Source organism: Cupressus sempervirens, chromosome 4 (assembly GCF_028749045.1).
Source record: "Cupressus sempervirens isolate cs-2001-9-10 chromosome 4, ASM2874904v1, whole genome shotgun sequence".
In the NCBI taxonomy this organism is placed as follows: Eukaryota; Viridiplantae; Streptophyta; class Pinopsida; order Cupressales; family Cupressaceae; genus Cupressus; species Cupressus sempervirens.
The window spans coordinates 236189963-236214683 of record NC_143121.1 but is presented as its reverse complement, the minus strand read 5'-3'; the positions used below and the strand labels follow the sequence as shown (position 1 = coordinate 236214683).

The 24721-nt window shown below is 38.2% G+C and overlaps 1 protein-coding gene across 1 annotated transcript in view; it reads right to left on the bottom strand.

Annotated features, from left to right (window-relative positions):
- LOC149560882 (protein Dr1 homolog) overlaps window positions 1-24721 on the bottom strand; it is a 145726-nt gene that overhangs the window by 36721 nt on the left and 84284 nt on the right. Inside the window, exon 3 of the mRNA XM_089824868.1 lies at window positions 13683-13777. Within this exon, the coding sequence (XP_089680994.1) occupies window positions 13683-13777 (95 nt within the window). The remainder of the gene's footprint in view (window positions 1-13682; window positions 13778-24721) is intronic.

Below are 24721 nucleotides of genomic sequence, written 5' to 3'. Positions count from 1 at the left end.
TTTCCATGCTACAAGGAACTTTCCTGGAGTAACAAATTGGGATAGAAATGAGCGCACAATGAACATGATGACTCAATGCTACAGATCTAAGTTGGAGAATGTCAGAGATGATGACATTGACAGAGTGATGAAAAGTTTCCAAGTCAGAGATGAGACAGAGGTATAGAATACCTCCCTCAATGGTAAAAAAGTACAGGGAAGAGATATGCTTCATGGTGGAGACAGACAACACTTGTATGGAAGTTTTGGTACCAAGGGTCAAGTTTATTGAACCCATGGGATATGAGATGAGTGTAGAGAGAAGGGGATGCACAGATCATACTCCAATCAAAGGACACAGAGTGTCGTAGATGGGGAACCTATGAGGAGAAAATGATAATAGTTCAATCAGAACTACACAGCAAAGAAAGAAAGAAAAAAGTGGAGAAGGTGATAGATTCCATCCTCAAGGAATCAGGCATGACCAAAGAGGAATTCAATGAAGTAAAAGGCATTGCGATGGAAATGAAAGCCAGCAGACGGTCTAAAGTGTTAGTAGCAACTCCTATTGCTGTTGCAGGACCTTCAGAAGGTGTGACAGTAGCACAACCATGCGCGCAGGCCCCTATTGTACCATATGCAGCAGTTGCGCAAGTGCAACCTTTGAGAACAAGAAGTGATCAGCCAATGAGGCAGCAAGAGGTGGAAGCACCTAAAACACAAAGGAAATCTAAGAGATTGGTGAAAATTAAGCAAGAACCTACACCATCATCAAAGAAAAGGTTCAAGCAGACCACCAGCGGACCAAGCAAGAGAAGGAAACCAATACAAATTAGTGAATCTAAAAATTCTGAGGATGAAGCTGGAGATAGACCAGTAGTGCAAGATGCGCAGGAAGGCAAAACAACAGCTGGAAAGAGAGAATGGAAACCAACGGTAGAGAACCTAAACATGCAAATAATTAATGATGACAATTTTGTATAGTTAAATAAGTATTACAATCTGTATAGTAATATGGATAGAAGGCAATTAGAAAATGATATTGTAAGAAACATGATTTTGAGGAATAAGAAGTTTGAGAACATTCAAAATAAGATACTTGAAGACCTATTTAATAGGTTAATAAACAGGAAGAAGAGAGCATTGCAAGAAGATTTGAATTTGAGGATCACTATGATAAATAAACTATGTGAAGTTGACTCTAAGGAGGACTCAAACAGAATTTTGAATGGTATTGAGCCCTTGTTGAGGAACAAAAGAAGAGCAATTCTTCTAATGGGAGGCAATTATGAGGATGTCAGGAAGGAGACAGAGGAGGCCATTGTTAAATTCATGACTACAATGCCTAAGGTGAGTGTACAGTCAAAGCCTAATAGCCCAATGTATGTGGAAGCACACACACCACCCAATGATGAGGGAGAAGCAAAAGAGAAACAGCAGGCACCCTCACCATCGCATATTGTTATGGGTACTGAACCCACGCAAGTGGATAGTACGCACATAACTCTAGATGCAAAGGAGTATCCTTTTGCAGAATATCGAACAAATATTGTTGGCAATATTAGCAATATAACAGCTTACTCTCTCTCTAATGAAGATGAAGAACAAGAGAAGAAGAAAAAAACAGAGAGGATAGTAGAGGTAAAGAGGCAAGAAGAAGAGGAGTGATACAATATGCACTAATGTTAGGAATGATGTAAAGGCACTTGATGAAAGCATCAAAAAACTAAGAAAACACACTGATGAAGGGAAGAAATTGTATGGACAGTGCGCGTTGTCACACAAATACATAGCTGATCTTTAGAGTCAAATTAAGGGTAAGATGAATGAATATGAATCACTCACTGCGAATTTACAACTCCCAGAAACCAGCATTAAAGAGTGTGGAATAGAAGTGGAGAAGATCCATAGTGTGATCAGAGGCTTTGAATCAGACAAGGAGAAGGCAGCAAAGAGATCTCTAGTCTTAGACAAATTGTCACCTAAGATCAGTACTTTGCAGAGGCAGCTAGAGGAATGTTTGGCAGCAAAGACTTCTTATGACAAGTTTGCATATACTGACTTGAGCACAATTGAAATGGCATCCTATGCACTATGCGCACTAATCAGTATTTCTGATTTTGTAAAGGAGAACTAGAAGAAGCAAGTAGACAGGCTAAAACTTGTTTATGCAAATTGCTTTTCCAGGTTAACAAGTTGTTCAGCAGCAAGCTACCCAGTTTTAGATACAGTTTTTGACACCTTTGCCATTGATGTCAAAGGGGGAGTAATATGTAGAAGGAAAATTGTATGTATTGTATATGTAAGAGGGAGTACACTTATGCACTTATGTATCAATGTAAACGAAATATAAGGAATGTAATGATCCATCAAAACATGAATAAAATTATTATATTTTGAAGGCAATTTTGTTTAGTTACTTTTATCTGTTTTTGTTATGTATGACATCATTTTGGGACTTGGCCAATTTTCCCAAATGTTCCCATCAAAGCCAAAGGGGGAGATTGTTGGCAATATGGTCAGATAGATGTTTTGATTGTCATCATTTATAGTAACATGTGTTCAGCATTTCATTTATCCATTTAGAGATAGAAAATTGTTTAAGTATTAGACAGTTTGTAGCAGTACAAAGAGCAGATGTGAAGTGTACGGACAACCCATTGAGAGTTAGCTTATGCGCAGTTAAGGATAGTTCTATGACAATGTCATAATGATGTATACTACTGCGCAGGTGTGTATAGACAGTAAGGCACAAGTTATGATTATAATACTAGTACGGGTATTTAAAAGAGCATAACAGAGCATAGCAGAGAATTGGATTGTACAACTTGAGGAATCATTTTGGTGACAAAATAATTACTAAATCATGATGAGCCGACTATGTGGATATTATTCCATAGATAAGATAAGATAAATAATATTAATATTAATGTCCACGAAAAATCAATAAGGTTTATGGGACTGAGCATACAAACAGAAGAGTCGGCCAAAACAGAAGCACCAAATAGTGACTGAGAAGAAACAAAAGCAAGAAACAAAATAAGAGATAAGACAAGATAAGGACTAAGGGTCCTTTCTTGTCACAAAGAAATCAGTAATAGAGAGGTAAACCCATGATCAATCCAAAGTCTTAGAATGTTGTGTAGAACCATTGTAGGACTGTCGTTGCCTAGAGAGACTGGTGCGATGTCTAACCGATCTGGAATGAGAAATACTGGGAGGCCTTTTCAAACCCCGTAAAGGAAACAAGAGTTGATCTAAAGTACACCCCTAAGGTATAAAAGACTACAGGGTAATCTCCTGAAGGTGGGTGGCCTCCTGAAGATAAAGTGCAAGACACCGCTAATCAGTATAGCTGAAGAACATTGACAGAGAAGAACAATCTCTGAAAAGGCAGTAAAATCTCCCTCTGATCTCATAGTAAAGAGGACATCAGAAAATGAAGTGGATCTTAGTCTCTGCCAAAGTATATAACTGACATACCCGATCGGCCCACCCTGGGGCAGTGAGAGCCAACTTTGAAAGAGCCTAAAGAAAACCGTAAGGCATGATTTGTAATGATCCTTGCTAAAAGACTACTAACAACTACTAATGATCCTTGCTAAAAGACTACTAACAACTACTAATGTTGGAGTACAGAATTTTGTCGAACACTTGGCAAAATCTGACCTGTAGTGTTGTAGAATGGAACTGAATATGTACTATGGAAATTTCGTCAAACACTTGGCAAGAAAACTGATTTGTACCGTTAAGGTTTAATATCGTACTCAAGAATTTGTTGTGCAACAATCCCAAAGTAAACCAATGTAATTACAGTGCCAATATGCATAAGATGTAGTGATGTAAGAACAGTACCAAACAATGATGTATTTTAGGAGGGTTGCCAATTATAACATTCAGATGTTACAACTCCAATACATGAACAATGAAACTTTTGCAATGTCAAGACCTCATCAATGCACTTAACATTCACTACGACATTCCAAATACATATATATATGATTCCAATGAATAACAGTGACTGATTTTAATACATATGCTGGATTGTTACAGTTTGTACTATTTTTTCCTAATTAATAAATAACAGACTCTTATTGCTGAACACATTAAATTGGAACCTGGAAATTGATGCAAGTTATTGTTGACGAGTGCTGATGAAGAGACACTCGAACTACTCCCCAAACTGGTCCAGAAAAAACTGCACTGTACCCTGCTGCTGAACCTGGCCGTACAATACAGACATTTACGGCAGCTATAGTAATCTTTTTGCAACTGTTTTGGCTGCCGAAAATGCTATGTTCAGAATCACCTGGGGTTATATCCTAGCCTCCCAAATGCATAAAATCGAACTCCCAAGGAACTAACGACCTCCTTCAAATAAAATATCAAATACCTAACAATCTAATTTCCAACAAGATAGCAATTATTGTAGCCGTGTCACTGTAGCTCGGCACTGTAGCGCTGTCACTGTAGCTCGGCACTATAGCACTGTCACTATAGCTCGGCACTGTAGCTCAACACTGTAGCGCTGTCACTGTTCACCATTCACTTTGCATATTAGTTTCTGATTCGCAGGCACCAAATAAACCCCTAGACTGTATATTGCAACAGTGTGGAGATTGATAGCTGAGAGGGATTTCGTCCTCAAAGCCCCAAGAAGATTATCTCCAATCTAAACAAGTAATTTTTTCAATCAACCAAAGCATGCCTCAATGGAAGCTCTTCCACCTCTTTTATTTTGTTCTCACAAAACCCACGCCTTCGTCTTGTCAATGTGGGATAAAACATAACTCCCTTATGTAACTTATGTCTCCAATGTATTATAAAATAAAGGGGACTCTTTTGTTTAAATATTTCCCACCAACTATAATCTAAGCATTAACAAAGTTAAATATTTGACTTTAACTTTATAAAATGACTTTATTAATGCAAAATAAATCATATCAATAATAAATGAATCTTTTTGTTGATTCATTTACCATCGATATGTTGCTGCCATAGGATGTCCAATCATATCCAGAATGACTTACTATAAATAGTAAGTATGCCCAAAACTACCTCAAAACCCCTCAGAGACACCTACAACTGAAACTGTCTAGGTCAAATGGCCTCTAAGTCACTTTGATGTTCTGATTAGCCTATGGGACCATGCGAAAATAGGCTAACGACACACCATGCTATGAATGCTAGAAAGGGGACATTACATGATTCCAACGTCGATAGAGATAAGCAGGGCGAACAATAATACCATCCTGAATCTGAACAAAATGCTCAGCATAGAAGGCCATCTTAGGTCGCAACCCTCCCGGGGGATTACTCTAGGTAGTGGTAATGTATTGTCTATAAATATCCTGTCTGACATGCTCATTCAACTACTGACATGAGGGGAGAAGATGAGCAGGAGCGTCAAGTGAAAACTGGTAAGGAGGAAGACGATCTATCTCAATACCAATCGAACCCAACAGGGAAGTGGCCTGGGAGTACCAACAACGAGACCTAGTAGAAGTGACAGATCTCATAATCTCAACAGAAGAACAATATGCCAGATGAGAGTATCTATGTCGGTCAACACTCGAATCCATAAAACCACGAAGCTGATGAAGAAACCAAATCAAGTCAAAAATGGTGGCAAGTTTGAGAGGATGAGCTCCAAAATCAGCTAAAACAATGTTGTGAGGGGTGAGTTTGTGACATCTTATGATACGTCGTAACATCAACGTCTGAACCCGCTCTATAGAAGCCCAATCAGAAGCAATAAGAGAAGGTCCCCAAACCACCGAGCCATAGAGAACAGTCGAACGGACCAGGGAATCAAAAAGGGACAACTTGGATGAAATATCCTAGAAGTGATGCCTAAAGCATTGTCTTTCCAGCAAAGCCAGGGAACCCATGCCCTTACTAACTCTAGACTGAATAGTTGTTCTCAAGCTGAAGCACGGCCCTGAGAATTTCACATCGAGATACATATAAGAGGGGGTAATCTCAACCTCCTTACCCTGTAAGAAGAAATGAAGATGAGATGTCTTTAAACAGTTAAAGACCATAACCCGGGTTTTAGACAAATTGACCACAAGCTACCGTTGATTACAAAAAGAAGCCAAACCATCAAGGAGTCTCTACAAGTTGTCGAGAGAAGAGGCCAAGAGAACCACATCATCAACAAAAAGGAGAATGGAGATCAAAACCTGATGCAAATAGCACCCATCATCCAATTGGCAGGAGTTCACAAGGAAATCCTCCAACTCATCAATATATAAGCCAAACGGAGTAGGAGAAAGAGAACAACCCTATTTCACTCCAATAGTGCTCTAAATCGGAACAGAAAAGCCTTCTGGAGTCCTGAGCCTCCCAGTTACCTTCTCATAGAACCTCATAATAGCAGTCTGCAACATATCTAAGATCCCAATCTCGTGAAGTCTCTAAAATAAGGCCAACCTAGGTACAAAATCGAAAGCCTTACAGAAGTCCACAAAACAACAATATACCTTCTGGGAGTGGTGCCTAGCCTCCTCAATGATAGCCCACAGTGTCAAAACATGATCCATAGTCTGATAATTTGCCCGAAAACCAGCCTGCCCTTTAGCTCTACAGCTTCTTCTATCAAGCTCACTAAATAACATGGTATTCAGAGCAGTGGCATAAAGTTTGGCAAATGTATGTCCGATTATAATAGTCCTGTAGTTACCCGGATCGGAAGCAGGTCCAGATTTGTGAATAGGGTAAACCCCATGTCTAGACCAGGAATCAGGAAATCCAGTGCAAACCACTAAATTAAAGAGTGTAGAAAGGTAAGATCCGAGAACCGAAGCACCAAGTTTGAAAAGTTCTGCCTGGAAACCATCCTCATCCACTACTCTATTGCATCTCAACAATCTAATGACCTCGATAATACTAGAGTAGGTGAACAAATGGCCGTATGGGGGTGGAGTGGACTGAAGAGATGGCTACACAAGAATGTCATAGAGCGTAATGATATGGGAGGTCAGAGACTAGTAGTCAAGAGTGGAGGACGGGGGGGAGCATCGAGGAAAAAGGGTACGCCAAAAGATCTGGGATTCTGAATAAGCGTGGAGCAAAGGGTTTTGCACTGCAAAGAAGCAAAAGAACGTTTCTTGTGGCGAAGAAAACGGAGGTACGAAAGGCGTAGATGGGTAAAGGCAGGGGACTGAGTCTCAAAGGCAACGTGAATAGAGCGATGGAAAGCTTTGCAATCAGTATCAAACCATTTATTCATAGGACAAGTATTCTGAAATCATACATGTTAGAGGTCACAAGTGACTCACCAAAACTTGCAAGTGTCAGAAGTCTCCTAAGGTGAAAAATAAAGAGCTCACCATCACTCTCAGGGTAATGAAAGCGAGTAGGAAAGGAGACAGTATCAGTTGGGCAGTAAGAAGGCGAGAAAGAGCACGACGAGTGGGGTGAACTACAAGCAGAAATGCTAAGAAGAGCATGATTAGCCAAGGGGAGACGCGAAATGGTGAAACTGTGAATGGAAGAAATGAAGGAGAGGAAATGACATAGTCAACAAGACTCGCACCACCACAATGCGACCAATAGGTAAACAGGTCCAATCTAGGAAGGAAGGATAAACCATTCAGAATCAACAAACTAGAAGACTCACAAAGCTAGAGAAGGTGACAGCCATATCTTGAGAGCAGTCCAAGAACATCCTCCAAGGTGCGCTAAAGTCCCATACTAGTCAGGTCTAGCTCAAAAGTGCAGTTCGAATCAGTTTCACGATCATGCAAAGGAGTCTGAAGATCCCTAGTTCGAGCGTTGAAATCTCCAAGAATAATAATATCACCCAAAGCCACAAACTGTGAAATACTCTCCTAAAGGTCACAGAAAGGATCTCCATTCTCCTGGTCATTAATAGCATAAGGAGAGGAGGTCGATGGAAAATAACAAACAGCAATAAAAATATCTATCGGTATTTCCGCCAACCAATCTGGACCCACATATATCTAGCAAAGGCATCAGAGTGAACAATTTGAAGTGAAGCTGAAAAAATCATCACGTACCAAGCAAGCCAGACCCCTAGACCCACGGAGCCCACCAGAAGTCCGGACCTCATCTTTGCAAACTGACAACCACTAATAACCTCAGTAACAACCAAAATATCTGAGGACCTTATCGCATCATGAAGAAGACCGGGTAATGACCATAAAGATCCATTACCATTCCAACGGTTAACAAGAAGAAAATGGGGCTTCCTCTCGTCAGACTGCTGTCAGAACCGTCATGTCGATTTGGAGGTTGTCCTCTCTACCCAATCGATAGGAGGAGAATCACGAACCACAGCTCTAAGATTCCTAATAATAGCCCATTTCCCAGCACGCCTAGAATCAGCCACAATTCCCCCAGCATGTTTGAGTTCTGTAATTTGTGCCTTAGTGAGATCTTCATCCAGATAAATTTTGGAGGGTAGAGAAAACAACTTTCTCTTCGCTCTGAGTGCACAAAGCCTATTGGAAAAAGAAAAGAATCTAATGAAAAGAATACCACCTGTACCAAACCAACACCTGTCCAAGGTAATATTAGAGATACCAAGATGATTTGAGAGAAAAGAATGCCCCGCAGCCATAGGATCGGGAGTGGGTAAGAGACCTCGAACCCGTAGATTCAGCTCACATGCACGCCGCACACGTTCATTATCAATCTTACCCTAGACAATTTTGTCTATACTCAGCCTAGGTGTAGTAGTATCTGTGTTAGTACAAATCGAAGCCCATGATTTCACTTTCTATTCAGTTTTTGTAATCAAAGAAGAGTGTATTGTAGCCATTTCGGTTTGTTGTTCCTTGATTTTGTCCAGCCCGTCTAATTGTTCAATAACAACCTCAATATTGGATTTCAGCCCTATCATTTTAGAGATGAAGGTGTCTAAGAAACGTTTGATACTTAAATCAGTTAACTGTTTGAGGTCAGAAAGTTCCACTGTCGGAGTCATGACCTGTCTCTCAACAAGGTATTGTCATTCTCCAATTTGACCACTCTATCACACAGCCTTTGATACGTCAGAGTTTGAATCTGGGGAGGGCAGTTATCTCCCGTGGTCATTGTAAAAACGAGCTAAGAAAAGCCCTAGCACATATACAAGTAATTTGCTGTGAAAGCAAAGCCATCGGATAGACCAAGGAAAGGTCCCGTGAACAATAGAAATCCCCATGAAGAGCAGACGCAGCAAGTAAGCAGACTGAGAAAGAAACCCGTGTGCAACACAGCCGGCAGATAGAGAAACCAGGACCTATCGTAGATGGAAGCAGGGTCGGAATACACAGTCGTTCAAGCATAAACCAATGCCCGTAATCCGTCCAAAGAAAACCCAAACGGAAAAGACTAGTCCGAAGCCTGAGCAATCACAAGAGAAAAGAGCGAGAGAAAGAACACCATAAGTTATTTTATATTATGTCAAGTGTATGAAAGCATGAAGGCCAACTAAGCAGTGAATTATAATTGTGCGAGGTATAAGCAAAGATCTTATCTTGTGAAGATAAGTGTGTGAGATATATGATGAACTATGCGACATATATATGATCTATGTAAGATTTGTGATTGATGAGATGATATGGGAACTACATCTGATGTATGATTAGAGAAAGTGGGAAATACAAAAGACAGAAAGTAATGTATGTATGCCTATTCTTGTGAAGAGCTAAATTGTACAATTGCATGTTAGGGCAGTGGGCTCTTCTTGCATCCATTGTATTTGATCCACTAACTCTTAACAAGGTTGAAGCAACTCCTAATAGGAATGAGTCTTCCAACAAGGACTCAAGACACTATATGTACTTCATAGACTCCTAACAGGTTAATATCCTTAACAGGATCCTATTGTTTAGTGAATCATCTAGTGGATATCATTCCCACTAGGGTTTTCCCTTGGCCAGGGTTTCCCTAGTTAACAAATAATGGTGTTATGAGTTCTCTATGCATATGGTTATATAGTTACTATTCAGCATTGTTGGTTCACTTTCATATGCAAGTTATAAAGTAATTAACAATATTCAGTTGTGGGCAAAAGTTTGTAGAATACTGATTCACCCCACCCCCCTCTTAGTATTGTCTATTTCTAACAAAGTTCTCTGATCAAATTACATAAACAAAATTGGACCTATTGTCATTGACCAAATTGATTGGTAGCATTAACAATGCTTGTACAATTTCGATGAAGTTCTAACAAGTATTTGCAACAAATACAACACATAATTTGCATATCAACATCACATTCGCTATCCACAAATCATGCATGCTCATCACATTCAAAACTCTACTACATACATGAAGTCAACTCAAAAACATAAGTTTGTCGGCTCACCAAATGAAATGTGTAACCAAATCACAAAACAAAGCTTGCTAGCCAAGAGTAAGCAACTTTGATATTGCTTAACCAGAATATATCATTTACTGAAATTTAATTGCGATTAATCATCCATACCAATAAATTTTTACTGAACTGCTATGTTCTCCGCAGAAATACTATCAACTTAATATTCAATAGTGAATATCTGTTTCATATGATCACATTAAGCTCTACGATGATCGGATTAGACATAATCATATGTCTTCATTCATGCTAAGAAATCACACACTCTTCGAAATATGCTCAATCCATATTGATCTGACTGTCTGTCTTATACACTGCTTCCAGTAAACAGATAACTCATAGTATCAAAACCTCTGGTAAGTCTCTAGTCTGCAATAACACCAAGAGTAGATGAAAAGCAGTTGCCATCAATGACAACTTACCATGCACAACTTATCACTCTTTCCAACAATTTCATCAAAAATCCGTTGATCTCATCTCCATATCCTTAACTAGCTTAACTCAACTATTTCTCATACCCATTGACTAACTTGACTAACCACAAGTCAAAGTTGCCCCAACTCATCTCTAAGACTTCAGGACCAAAAAATAGCCACCGATTAAGACCACCTAAAATGACTAGTATTGCTAAAGCAAAAAGAGGGGGTCCCCGTTTGCAATGGGGCGATGGTGCGAAAACCTCACAACAGTACTTTATACACTTTTAGTTAATCGTCAATGGTCAAACTTAACTTTTCCATAGTTTTTGTTTTCAGAGTTCTATGTTTGTGATATATAGGAAATCATTAAATTTTGTCACAAAAAAATGGTGTCTCCAAGTACCTCTATCTCCTACTTTAAAGAGTAGCCATACCAGTACTAGTACTAGCCTTGAAAGTTTTCAAGCCTCCTTGTCTCTGGATGACTATCAGGTGTCGCCATTCAGAGCCAAGCCACTGATAATATTATTATTATGGCATTAGATTGTATGATTTTCACCATCAAATAATCAACCAATGCTCAGATATGACTTCTCATGCTGGAATAATGAAAAAGTAATTAATGTAATTCCTCCAGAAGTTGCTATTCATGTCATTCTAAGGGTACTCATGACAGAATGGAAGGAAGCTAGAAATGAAGCACCCCTTGGTGTAGTTAAAATTGCTGTTTTGCAATCCCATGAGCTTCTAAGGAACTCCTCACATTAAAAAAAAACCCAGACTCAAAAGGTGTTCATGACAAGGTTCACAACAGATTTTATTGCTGCCAACAAGAAATATAAGTGTTACAATACTAGGAGGAAACACACGATGCATACCCTCAAGACTGTCATAGAAATACAAGTTGTTGACTCATTTAATAAATTCCTGTCCAACCAAATACTCAACTGCACTAAACATATGCAAGCAATACCCTATTATTCAAATACATATTCCATAAAGTTTACTGCTCAACTTTAATCTTGCAAAAGTATTTAACCACCCATTATGTGAGTTCCAAACTCATCAATACCAAGCCTTCAAGAAATCACTAATCTTCAATCAATGAATATAAACAATTATTTCTTATTCCTCAGAGCTCAGAATAATAAGAAACATATAGAATGGCATCCAAAAACTTAGAGCAATATTAAAGATCCAAATCCTACAGATTCGTCTGTGAAAGAGACATAACCAATTTGATAAAACTTATATGTCAATCTTTCTATGGGATCCCTGTCTGGAACCAACAGTTGGGGCTAGAGTTTTGTCCATTCCCTAAGAGAGCCCACAGGTCTCCATCCTTGAGTTTGTGAACCTGTAAACAAGTTCTCCTGCTAGAATAATTTCAAATCTTACCAAATGAATAATATTCCTTCCGGCCACCTTTTTTATAATATAAAATTGGAAACTGTTTTTTAATTAACGTTTGAGTCATAGAACAATTTATTGACAATCGATTTGTTTTAAATAGTTATTAACTAATTATTACTTGAATTAAATAATTTAAAACAATATAGTAAATGATTACTTATTTAGTTATTTTTCATTCCTGCCAAAAATGAGACATTACGTGGTGCCTTCAACACCTCTTTCCTTCAACCAACGTGTAATGACCAAAGCTGGTTTTTATAAACTGTATATTCCCTGATGATCAAGGCATACATCCCAATGCTTTGAAGTGCGAACAAACAGATATAACACTTTGTGCTGCATGTTTTGCACACATAAAAAAAAGTTCTCTTTTTTCTTAGAGAAATGGTGTACCTCTACTGACTATTTTACCAGGGTGAGTGGCTGTTCAAGATAGTATCAAAACATTTGCAACAGCTGTTTGCTGATTTTTCAAGTACATGTTTTGCCACCTGTTGCAAATTGAAATCTAGCCAGAATTGAAAAACACTTATATTTTTCAATCCTACATGCACACTCCTGATCATCCTTAGTTTTCAATAACCCTGCATACAGATCCTTGATGCAGTTATCCATACCAAAATGGAACTAAAACTGACTCTAGTATTGTAGTCAAGATCTGATTCCCAAATTAACAGCAGTAAGATTCGATTCTGACCCTATCTAACTTGATAGCAGTGTGAATTTTTATTGTAAAAATCGATAACAGATCAAATTTTTTTTTTTATATAGAATCTATCACATTTCCTGCATTTATTCAACAATTTTATATAAGCAAACTACCTACCAAGACCTACAGAGTTTCATAAATATCTAGCAGGAATATATTTCATTTTCAATGACACATGGCTTCACAATTTTATCATTCAAAGCTATCAGATTTCCACAATCCATGAATATTGCATATTGATTTCTGGGAAAGATTGTGTAAGAATTTTTTTCATCAACGTTTCGGATCATACTACATGATCCATCATCAAGATGCCAAAGAGTCAATGAGAGCAAAAATATGATGATGGATCATACTACAATTTTTGCTCTCATTGACTCTTTGGCATCCTGATGATGGATCATGTAGTATGATCCGAAACGTTGATGAAAAAAATTCTTACACAATCTTTCCCAGAAATCAATATGCAATTTTATCATTATTATTTTACTTGGAGAAAAATGTACAAGTGAAACTATTTTAATGCTAAGTGCAGTGCTGCTGTGTAAATAACAAAGGAGTGTACCCATGAATCAAACAAAAAATAATTTAAAATTTCCCACTGGTGACTGGATAAAACATTAGTATGCAATATACAAAGCAAGACCCAACTTTGAGTGCAAATAGAATACCAATTCTCATTTAAGAGAACATGGGGCAAAATGTAACATTCTCAGAGAACAAGAACACTACTTACCTACAAGCCAAGCAACTACAAAGCAAAGTAAAATATTTGAAGGTTCCCTTCATTACTTCAGTGCTATATAAAGTTACAAGAGAACTGTCAACCAACCTCGAGGGATTCTAGAACATGCTCTGGAGCAATAGTTCGCTTCTCCTCTTTGTAGCATATTTCATTGGACTCAGAAGAGATTAAATTGATAAACTCTGTAGACAAAACAAGTGTCTGAGACAAGTAATTGTGTCAAGAAATATTACTCCTCTTAGTGAGCATTAATATTGAATTTAAGAAGACCAAATCTGTCATAATATCAAGGCATGGCAGTTGGAATACTATTAAAATTGTCTATACACAATGTATTAATGTGTCAATTGCTAGTAGAATTAATTTTAAGTCATATGACTACTTAATTAAGCATATTTGAAGGCAACTGGACTAAAAATGGACACAAGGCTAGTTTTATAAAATGACACAACAGCACACTTTCTTACTCTTTTTCTTTGATTAAATCTAATATGCACTATGCATAACACGGAAGTGATTATAAACAAGAAAGACAGTCCCAAATGATGGTCTCGGCATGGTATATTGGGAAGTGCCATACCACGTAAAATAAAATCTACTGAGAAACTAGACTCATATTGTTTATCATCCTAGAAGGAATCAGCACAAAAATAGAACCAACTAATATTTAGAATACACTCACCATTATATGATTATTGGAGATGTGGGATGAAGATACATGCAGCTAAATCCTTAATACCCTCAAATTGTCTTGTTCAGAAAATAATCAAATCAAAATCATCAAATTAATACATAGAAATACATGACTCCCATTTACATGCTGCACTACTTGCCTTACATCAACTTATGCAGCAGATTCAACCACTAATTCATGCTAGAATATTTGATAATCATTAACTTAAAAAGACCGACAAATCATTGCCAAGGGTGGGTGCAAATGACCATTGCATTTCAAAGAGAGTAAATGAAACATGTTTATGTCAACGGATGAGCAAAGCATGTCAGCTGAACACAACACTAAATCTAATGACAGCTGCAAGAGGAAGTCTAAAATAATCTATAAAATAAATGCTACAAATTCAACAAAGAAAGATTCTGTCGAACTAGGGTTGTTAAAATAGAACTGAATGAAGAGCACACGATTATATTCAGAGGGGGAGTGAATCAATATAATAACAAATTTGCCAATTTAAAACTTTTATCCAAACAATTAACTCCAGATGCTGAAATGAACAATTATGCATATGAACACAATAACACAAGATTTACGTGGAAACCCAATGCTAGAGAAAACCACAACAAATTAATTGCTTTTAAATTACTTTGATCTTTTACAACATTTTATAGGCTACAACCTACTAGAGGCTCCAACCTCTATGTTTATGAGCACCAACTCACTACAAGCTCCAACTCCCACACTTTGCAAGCTCCGACCTACTGGAAGCACCAACCCTCACTTCTGTCTTCGTGAGCACCAACCCCCACTTCTGTCTTCATGAGCACTAAGCCACTGCACACAAACTATTCTTCCACCTTAACAATGTTATTGAAGAGCACACCATTATACTTGGGGGGGGGGGGGGGGGGGGCGCGTGAATCAGTATAATAACAAATTTGCCAACTTAAAACTTTAATCCAAACAATTAACTTCGAAAGTTGAAATGAACAATTATGCACATGAACACAATAACATAAGATTTAAGTGGAAACCCAATGCAGGAGAAAACCATGACAAATTAATTGCTTTTATATAACTTTGATCTTTTACAATATTTTGTAGGCTACAACCTACTAGGGGCTCCGACCTCTATGTTTATGAGCACCGACTCATTGGAAGCTCCAACTCCCACACTTCGTAGGTTCTGACCTATTGGAAGCACCAACACCCACTTTTTTCTTCGTGAGCACCAACCCACTACACAAACTATTCTAACAATGTTGCTTACTGATGATGGATGTTCTGTTAGCAAAACACAATAATATAGTTTGTCATTTTGTACAAAGTCAACTTATAAACTATGTACAAAGTTCCCAAAACTCAAAAGTGGGCAATGGTGTGCTAGGCCCCGTTGATTGAATTGAAAAAAATTGGCACTCCTTAGTGATAAATTAGTCAATGTTATCCAAGAACACAAGGTTTGAAAGAAACATGAGATAAGATAAGATAAGATTATTAATGTCCAACAAAAGACCACAAAGGGTCTATGGGACTGAGAGTTACAACCATGAAGTTGACAACAGCAAGAGCACCAAACGGTGTTGGAGAAAAGAGAAACAAGAAACAAGAAAAAAGCGAGAGGCCAAGGCAAAGAGTAGGAGTCCTTCCTTGGTAAAAAGAAATCAGTCACAGAAAGGACAAGGCTGTGAGTAGATAGGAGCCCTGGACTGCGCAGTGAACTCGTGGAAAAATGTCGCTGACGTAAATAACTGCTAAGGGCCTAAAAAAATCTAGAATGGCAAGTAGAACTAGTAAAACTAGATGGTCTTTTCACACCCTATAAAGGAGATAAAGGTGTGAAAAAAGGCAATAATAAGCTGATCAAAGGTATGCCGTTGAGGAAGTAGTGACTGTAAAGTACTAGCATGGAGCAAAGTGGCCTCCTGAAGATAAAAGCAAGACATTGCTGGTCACAATAATGGAAGAAGGTTGAGAGAGAACAACAGTCATAGAACAAACAATAAGATCTTCCTCTGATGTCATAAAAGACAAGACATCAAAAGATAAAGTGAGTCTCCCTCTCAATATCATCAAGAGTACACAACTTACAGATACATTCCCCTCTCTCAATATGATGATCGGTCTGAGCACAAAGGTGAGAACCAACTCTAAAAGACCCCAGAGAGATACGCAAGGCATGACACCACTATCGAGAAAGATAACTAGGACGAACAATAATCCCATCACTAATCTCTTGAAAATGCTCCGCATAGAAGGTCATCATTGGATGCAAACCACCATGAGCATTAGTCTAGATAGTGGTAATATACTATCTGTAAATATCAATTCTAACATTCTCATTCAACTCCTGCCAAGATGGGAGGAGAGAAGCAGAAGCATTCAACGAGAACTGATAAGGAAGATGATCAATATCAATTCCAATCAAGCTCAACAGAGAAGATGCCTGAGCATACCAACAACAAGCCCAAGAGCTAGTATCAAAACTCGCAGTAGCAACAGAAGAGCAATATGCCAGATAGGAGTATCTATCATGTTCACCAACTAAATCCACAAAACCACGTAGGCAATGAATGAACCAAATCAGATCAAATATGGCCACAAGACTGAAAGGATGAGCACCAAACTCGGCAAAAATATTACTATGAGGAGTGAACCTATGACATCTGTTGATGCGTCGAAGAAGCAAAGTCTGAACCCGCTCAATCGAGGCCCAATCGGAACCAAGGAGAGAAGGCCCCCAAACCACAGAAACATAAATAACTGTTGGCCAAACAAGGGAGTCCAAGAGGGAAAGCTTGGACGAGGTGTCCTGGAAATGGTGTTTGAACACTGTTTCTCAAGCATAGCAAGAGAACCCATACCCTTACTAACTCTAGATTGAATCGTTAGCCTCATACTAAGGCGGGGCCCGGAAAACTTCACTCCAAAGATACATATAATACGAAGTGATCTCAATCTCTTGTCCTTGAAAAGAGAAATGAAGATGAGAAGTCTTTAGGCAAGTAAAGACCATAACACGAGTCTTACCCAGGTTAATTGCAAGTTGTCTCTGAACACAAAAAGAAGCCAAACCATCCAAAAGTCTATGTAAACTCTCTGGAGAAGAAGCAAGAAGAATCACATCATCTACGAAAAGAAGAATGGAGATCAAGACCTGGTGTAAGTAGCAACCTTCACCAAGGAGCAAAGATTTTTAAAGGAAATCCTCAAGCTCATCAATGTACAAACCGAACAAAGTGGGTGAGAGAGAACATTTTTGCTTAACTCTAATGGTGCTGTGGATCGGAACTGAAAAACCATCAAGAGTCCTGAATCATATAATCTCATGATAGCAGTTAGTAACATCTCAGAAATCCCAATCTCCCAAAGTCTCTAAAATAAAGCAATCCTGGGAACAGAGACAAAGGCCTTGCGAAAATCAACAAAGCAGTAGTAAACTTTCTTCGATCTGTGTCTAGCCTCCTCAATAATAGCCCGTAAAGTGAAAATATGATCCATGGTCTAATAATCAGCTTGGAAAGTAGCCTAACCTCTAGCTCTGCAATCTTTCCTGTCAAGCTCTCCGGATAACATAGCATTGAGGGTTGTGGCATACAATTTGGCAAATGTGTCCGATCATAATGGTCCTATAATTCCCAGTATCAGAAACAATCGGCCTTATGGATAAGGTAGATCAGATGCCTAGACCAAGAAACTGGAAACCTAGTACAAAGCACCTTATTAAAGAGAATAGAGAGATAGGAGCCCAGAATAGAGGCACCAAACTTGAAGAGTTTAGCCTGGAACCCCTCCCCATTTGCTACTCTGCTACATCTCATAGATCTGATGGCCTTGTAAATGTGAGAGAGGGTGAACAAGTGAGAGAAAGGAGGCAGGATGGGATGAATAGAAGGTTGCCCAAGAATGTCATAAAGAGCAGTGGTGTGAGAGGTTAGGGAGTGAAAGTCAAGAATGGACGATGGAGGAATACTGCGAGGGGAAAGGGTACGCCAGAAAAGCTAGGGATTGTGGATCTACATAGAGCAAAGGGATTTACACTAAGAAGCAGTAAAGAAACATTTCTTGCAGCAAAGAAGATGAAGATAAGACAACCGAAGGTGAGCAAAGTCAGGGTGTTAGGATTAAACCTCAAACAGAAATAACAATTACATGCAAATATAAACAATATCAAAAAATAATAGATCATAGAAAAGAACACAAGACACCAAGATTTATCGTGGTTCACCCAATCCCTGGGCTACAACCACCAAACAAGTCCGATATTATTACGATCCAATGATTACAACCTAATTACAATCTGTAATCCCTTACAGCTCAATACCGCCGCAAGAACCAATTTTTGCATCACTCACAATGAAACAATCCCTAACCCTAAGCCCTTCTATACAAGTATTTTCGCTACTTTATGGTTACATGTCAGCCATAAATTGGCAAATGCTAGGCCCAAACTTTAGTGGTGAATTGGCAAATAGTACCAAAAAAATTTATTATGTATAATACTTCCCTGATCGGTCACCACAAACTAACAATCTCCCACTTGGTGACTGATCAGACTCCACACGAGACAACAATCTCCCACTTGGAGACTGATCCTGTAGCTATGCCGCTACTCCATGAGGCTCCCACTAGATCAAACCACCCTGGACTCTATTGTTCTTTTATTCCTATTCAATCTAGAAGACCAACCAAAGATGAAGATGAATTCACCTTCTCCCTTGTCACTATCTTTGTAAACATATCCGCTGGATTGTCATCTGTATGTATCTTATCTAGTTTTAACTGTCCATCATCCAAAACTAACTGAATGAAATGGTACCGCAACTGAATGTGTTTTGTCTTTGAATGCAGAACTGAATACTTTGCAAGATGAATGGCACTCTGACTATCTATAAACAAATAATTATCCCTCTGAGGGTGTCCCAATTCTTCCAAGAAGAACTGAAGCTATATCATCTCCTTGGCTGACTTTGTAGCAGCAACATACTCTGCCTCTGTAGTGGATAAAGCATTAACCTTCTGTAACCTAGAAACCCAGCCCACGGCTGCCCCACCAACAATAAATACATAACCTGTAGTACTCCGCCTAATATCAATATCCCCTACCAAATCTGAGTCAACATAGCCGTGTAAATCAGTAGGAGAGCCCCCAAAATGTAAACACTTATTGGATGATCCTCTCAAATATCTGAGAATCCATTTGACAGCATTCCAATGCTCAATTCCTGGATGACTCATATACCTGCTAACGACTTCCACTGCATGTGCTATATTTGGCTTTGTACATACCATAGCATACATCAAGCTTCCTACAACTGAAGCATAAGGTACCTTGGACATTTATCCTCCTCTTCTTGTGTCTTGGGACACATCTCCTTAATCAACTTCAAATGACCAGGTAAAGGTGTGCTGATAGCTTTAGCACTCTCTATAGAGAAACGTTCCAACACCTTCTCAGCATAATTAGCCTGAGATAGCGTCAATTTTTTGTTCTTCCTATCTCTGCAAATCTCCATACCAATGATTTGTTTTGCTGCCCCAAATCCTTCATAGAAAATGCATGTGCTAACTAGCGTTTCAGCCCCTTAATATGATCCATGTTAGACCCAACTACAAGCATATCATCAACATATAAACATAAAATAGCGTAGCTGTCACCATCCAACCTCTTAAAATAAACACAATGATTTGAATGACACCTGTTGTATCCATGCTCATGCACAAAACTATCAAATTTCAGATACCATTGTCGAGGTGCTTGCTTCAAGCCACATAAACTTTTCTTCAATTTGCACACTAAGTTCTCCTTACCTTTGACCTCAAATCCCTGTGGTTGAGCCATATATATCTCTTCATCCAAATCACCATGAAGGAAGGTTGTTTTAACATCAAGCTACTCTAAATGCAAATCTTCAGTAGCCACAATACTTAAAACAATACGGATAGAAATCATTTTAACAACAGGAGAAAATATCTCATCAAAAATCAATGCCCTTTTTCTGTGCAAAACCTTTTACAACTAACCTAGTTTTAAATGTTTTCTTACCTCCATCCTCTTCCTTTAACCTATAAACCCACTTATTCAATAAAGCTCTTTTACCTACAGGCAACTTGCATAAATCCCATGTCTTATTCTTCAAAAAAGAGCCCATTTCGTCTTTCATTATAGACTCCCACTGAATCTCAGTATCCACTTGCACAACTTCATCACAACATTCAGGTTCACCAGCATCTGTTAATAAAATAGAATACAAAGAGGGAAAAAATCTTTCTGGAGGTCTAATTTGCCTTGTTGACTGTCTAACATTCACTAGTGCGTGTGGTATTTGATGTTGTGGTTGTTGCACATCATGAGGAGTGGCTAGAACATCATCTTTTGGAGTATCATCCCGCAATAATAATCATCTTCTTTCTTCTCATGTTGCTGCAATAGATCTTTGTACAACACTATCTCATTGAATATGACATCCCTACTTGTTACAATTTTATGATTTTCAAAATCTCAAAGCCTATAACCAAATTCATTAATGCCATATCCAACAAATACACATTTCTTTGACTTAGCTTCCAACTTGGTTCTATTTTCAGAATCTGTGTGAGCAAATGCTTCACAACCGAAGGTTTTGAGAAAAGAATAACTCACCTTCTTACCAATCCATGCTTCCTTTGGAATACCACAACCCAAAGGAGTAGAGGGACCTCTATTAATAAAATATACAGTAGTATTGACAGCCTGTACCCACATGTGTAAGGGCAAGCCAACATGCAACCTCATGCTCCTTGCACGCTCCATTATAGTCTTGTTCATGCATTCAGCCACTCCATTTTCCTATGGAGTCCTTGGAACAGTTTTCTGTCTACGAATACCATTAGTGAAGCAATAATCTTCAAATTCATGAATACAATACTCACCACCAATATCAGATCTGAGACATTTTAATTTTTTACTAATCTCATTTTCAACCAAGCATTTCCATTTCTTCAAAGTTTGAAATACATCAGATTTCTGCCTAAGGAAATAAATTCATACTTTTCTAGTTGCATCATCAATAAATGTAACATAATAATGAGATCCACCAAGGGAAGATAGCTGAGCCAGTCCCCATACATCTATATGCACAAGCTCTAATTTCTCCTTTTTATTTTCCTTCCTAGTTTTCACAAAACTCACTCTCTTTTGTTTTCCATACACACAAGTTTCACAGAAATCCATATTAACACATTTCAGACCTGGTAAAGCATTCTTTGAATGAAGTACTTTCATACCTTTATCACTCATGTGCCCAAGTCTATTGTGCCACAACGTTGTATCAGAATCTACAACAACTATTTGTTTCCCTACTCAACTGCAGCACCTGTTCCTAAACATTCATTTTTATCTAAAACAATTAAAGTAGAAGGAACAATATGACCTGTACAAAGATATAAACTGCCTACTTTCACACATTTTGCTACTACAAAGGATTCCAATTTTTGTCATTAAAAGTAACTAGACAACCCTCATCACCGAGTTGCCCTGCAGAAATTAAATTCCTACTCAGCCTTGGAACATGTCTTTTCTCATGTAGTAGCCAATGATTCTCATTCTGCAACTTAATCTTAACTTTTCCCTTTCCAACAATCTGATAGGGTTCATTATCCCCAAAATATACAAGCCCAAAATCCCCTTGGACATAATCAATGAAATAACCTCTATGAGGTGTAGCATGAAATGAAGCACCAGAATCTAAAACCCATGAATCATCAACACTTTCTAAAGGCAGCAAAGCATCCTCTTCGGATTTTTTAATTGCCACATTTGCCTCCTTATCTCCATCTGGTTTATCTCCTTCATTTTTCTTTCAACTTCAACACTTTCTAAAGATAGAAGCAAAGCATCCTCTCCGGATTTGTTACTTACCACATTTGCCTCCTTGTCTCCATCTGGTTTATCTCCTTCATTTTTCTTTCAACTCCAACAATCTTTCTTTTTATGCCCTGGTTTTCCACTGTACCAGCAGTCATTCGGTCCTCTCGATTGAGACCTCCCGTTTGACTTTCCTCTTGATTTCCCACAATTTTCGAAATTACTTCCTCTCTCAGTTATTCTATCTTTTCTTTGTGCATTCAAAGCACTTCCTAATGTAGATCCACCTAAGAATTTCCTACGAGTTTCCTCACTCAAAATAACACCTATCACATCATCATATTTTAGAGTACTAGATCCAGGAACAAAATTACTCACAGACATTACCAAGCCATTCCAACTTTCAGGCAAAGAACACAAAATTAAGAGAGCCCTAATTTCTTCATCAAAATTGATACCCACAGAAGAAAACTGACTAGTAATAGTATTAAACTCATTTAAATGATTCGCAACAGATCCACCTTCTGCCATTTTCATATTAAATAAACGCTTCATGAGAAATACCTTGTTTGAAGTGGAGGGTTTTTCATATAGTTTCGCTAGGGTTTGTATCAACTCTTTTATCGTCTTCGCTTTTGTAATATTAAATGCCATCGACGGTGTCAAGCATAATCGAATGCTTCCAAGTGTCTTTCTGTCCAAAAGATCCCAGTTGTCATTTGACATAGATCCAAAGAATTTATGAAGTAGGTACAGTACTTCCCTAATCAGTCACCACAAACTAGCACGAGGGAGTGAACCTCAAAAGCGACACACACTGAGCAATGAAAATCTTTACAATCATCATCGAACTATTGGTTCATAAAGCAAGTGTTATGGCACTTGCAACGGAGGGAGAGTGAAGGATGGTGAGGTATGGAAAGGATGGCAGATTTCCAAATGGCCGAAGCAAGCATTAACATGGAGGAGGCCTCACAGGAATCAGCAAAACACTCGAGAATAAGGAGTCTAGAAAGATGAAAGGAAAAGAGTTCACTGTCACCGTTAAGGAAGGAGAAGTAAGCGAGGTTAGGGGCAATGGAGGAGAAGAGATGAGGCGACAGAAGAGAAGGTGAAGAATACAGAGAAACACGAATATGAATACTAAGAGAGCATGGTCAGCAAGAGGAAGGCGCAAGATGGTGAAGCTGTGTATGAAGGAGATGGAGGAAGAGGTGAGGGCATAGTCAACAAAACTAACACCCCCACAATGAGGCCAACAAGTAAAGAGCTCAAAACCAGGAAAGCAGGAGAGACCGTTTAAGATCACAAGTCCAAAGGACTCACAAAGCTGCAAAAGATGGCAACCATAACAGGACACTAGTCCAAGAACATCCCAGAAACACGCTAAAGTCCCATAGCAGTCAGATCAATCTCAATAGAATAGATGGAATCAGAGCCACGGTCATAGATCGAAGTCTGGAGTTCTCTGGTCCTCACATTGAAATCCCTGAGAATGATGATGTCACCTAAAGCAGCAAACTGAGAGATACTCTCACTGAGGTCAACAAAAGGGTCTCCATCCTCAGTACCATGGATAGCATAATGTGAGAAAGCTGGCGGGAAATAACAAACAGCAATAAAGAAATCTCTCTATTGGTGACACGATCAATACGGACCCACATGAATCACCTCCATGATTAACATAGATTGTGATGTTATCACAATAGGATCACTGCATTATAATGGAGATTGAACCAAATTGAATCATTTGTACAGTCAAAATAGAGACTTTCTATATATATATATATACACATGTGTGTGTGTATATACACATGTATATGTATATGTATATGTATATGTATATGTATGTGTATGTGAATTTCTCTCTAAGAAACAATCAAATATTACATATCAAACAGATGCTACAAATTCAACACTCCCTCTTAGCGAGGGAAGATATGACTATCTCATAAATGATGATCTAGGTTTTATCAATCTTAGATAAAATGTTCATCAACATACATATCCTAGAAAGATGTTAGATCTTCGACACATTTCGGGACAATAATTGCGTATAGTCTATCAAATGTTCATCTTGATCTTAAGATAACATAAAATCATGTTCTCTAGTTCATTCTGGGACTAAGGTAAGCCATCATAATTCATTTCATTGTCATGAAATTGCAAAGGCCAAGATAGCAGGTTCACACGGTCTTATCATGACAATCAATCAAGAATTCAAAAAATCAAGTAGTATCATGACTTCTGGCTCATTCCAAGACAAAAATAGAAGTCAATCATGATACTTTTGTTATCATACTATCCAGCACATCCTGGGACAATAATTTAATGAAGTCTATGATAACAAGTCAATCTATTGTTCAAATCATCACCTCACAATAGAGACCTAACATCTCATAGAGTGAAAGATTGTCACCTTTCATAAACAAACACATGTGCACAATAGTAACTCTTTGAAAAAACTATATATATATATATATTACACAAAACTAAGAGTTTATCTCAAGAGTTACAATTATAGTTTTTTCATACCAAGTTTTCATCTGAAGTATTCAACTTTCAACTTTGTAAGAGGTTTGGTGAATATGTCGGCAGACTGCT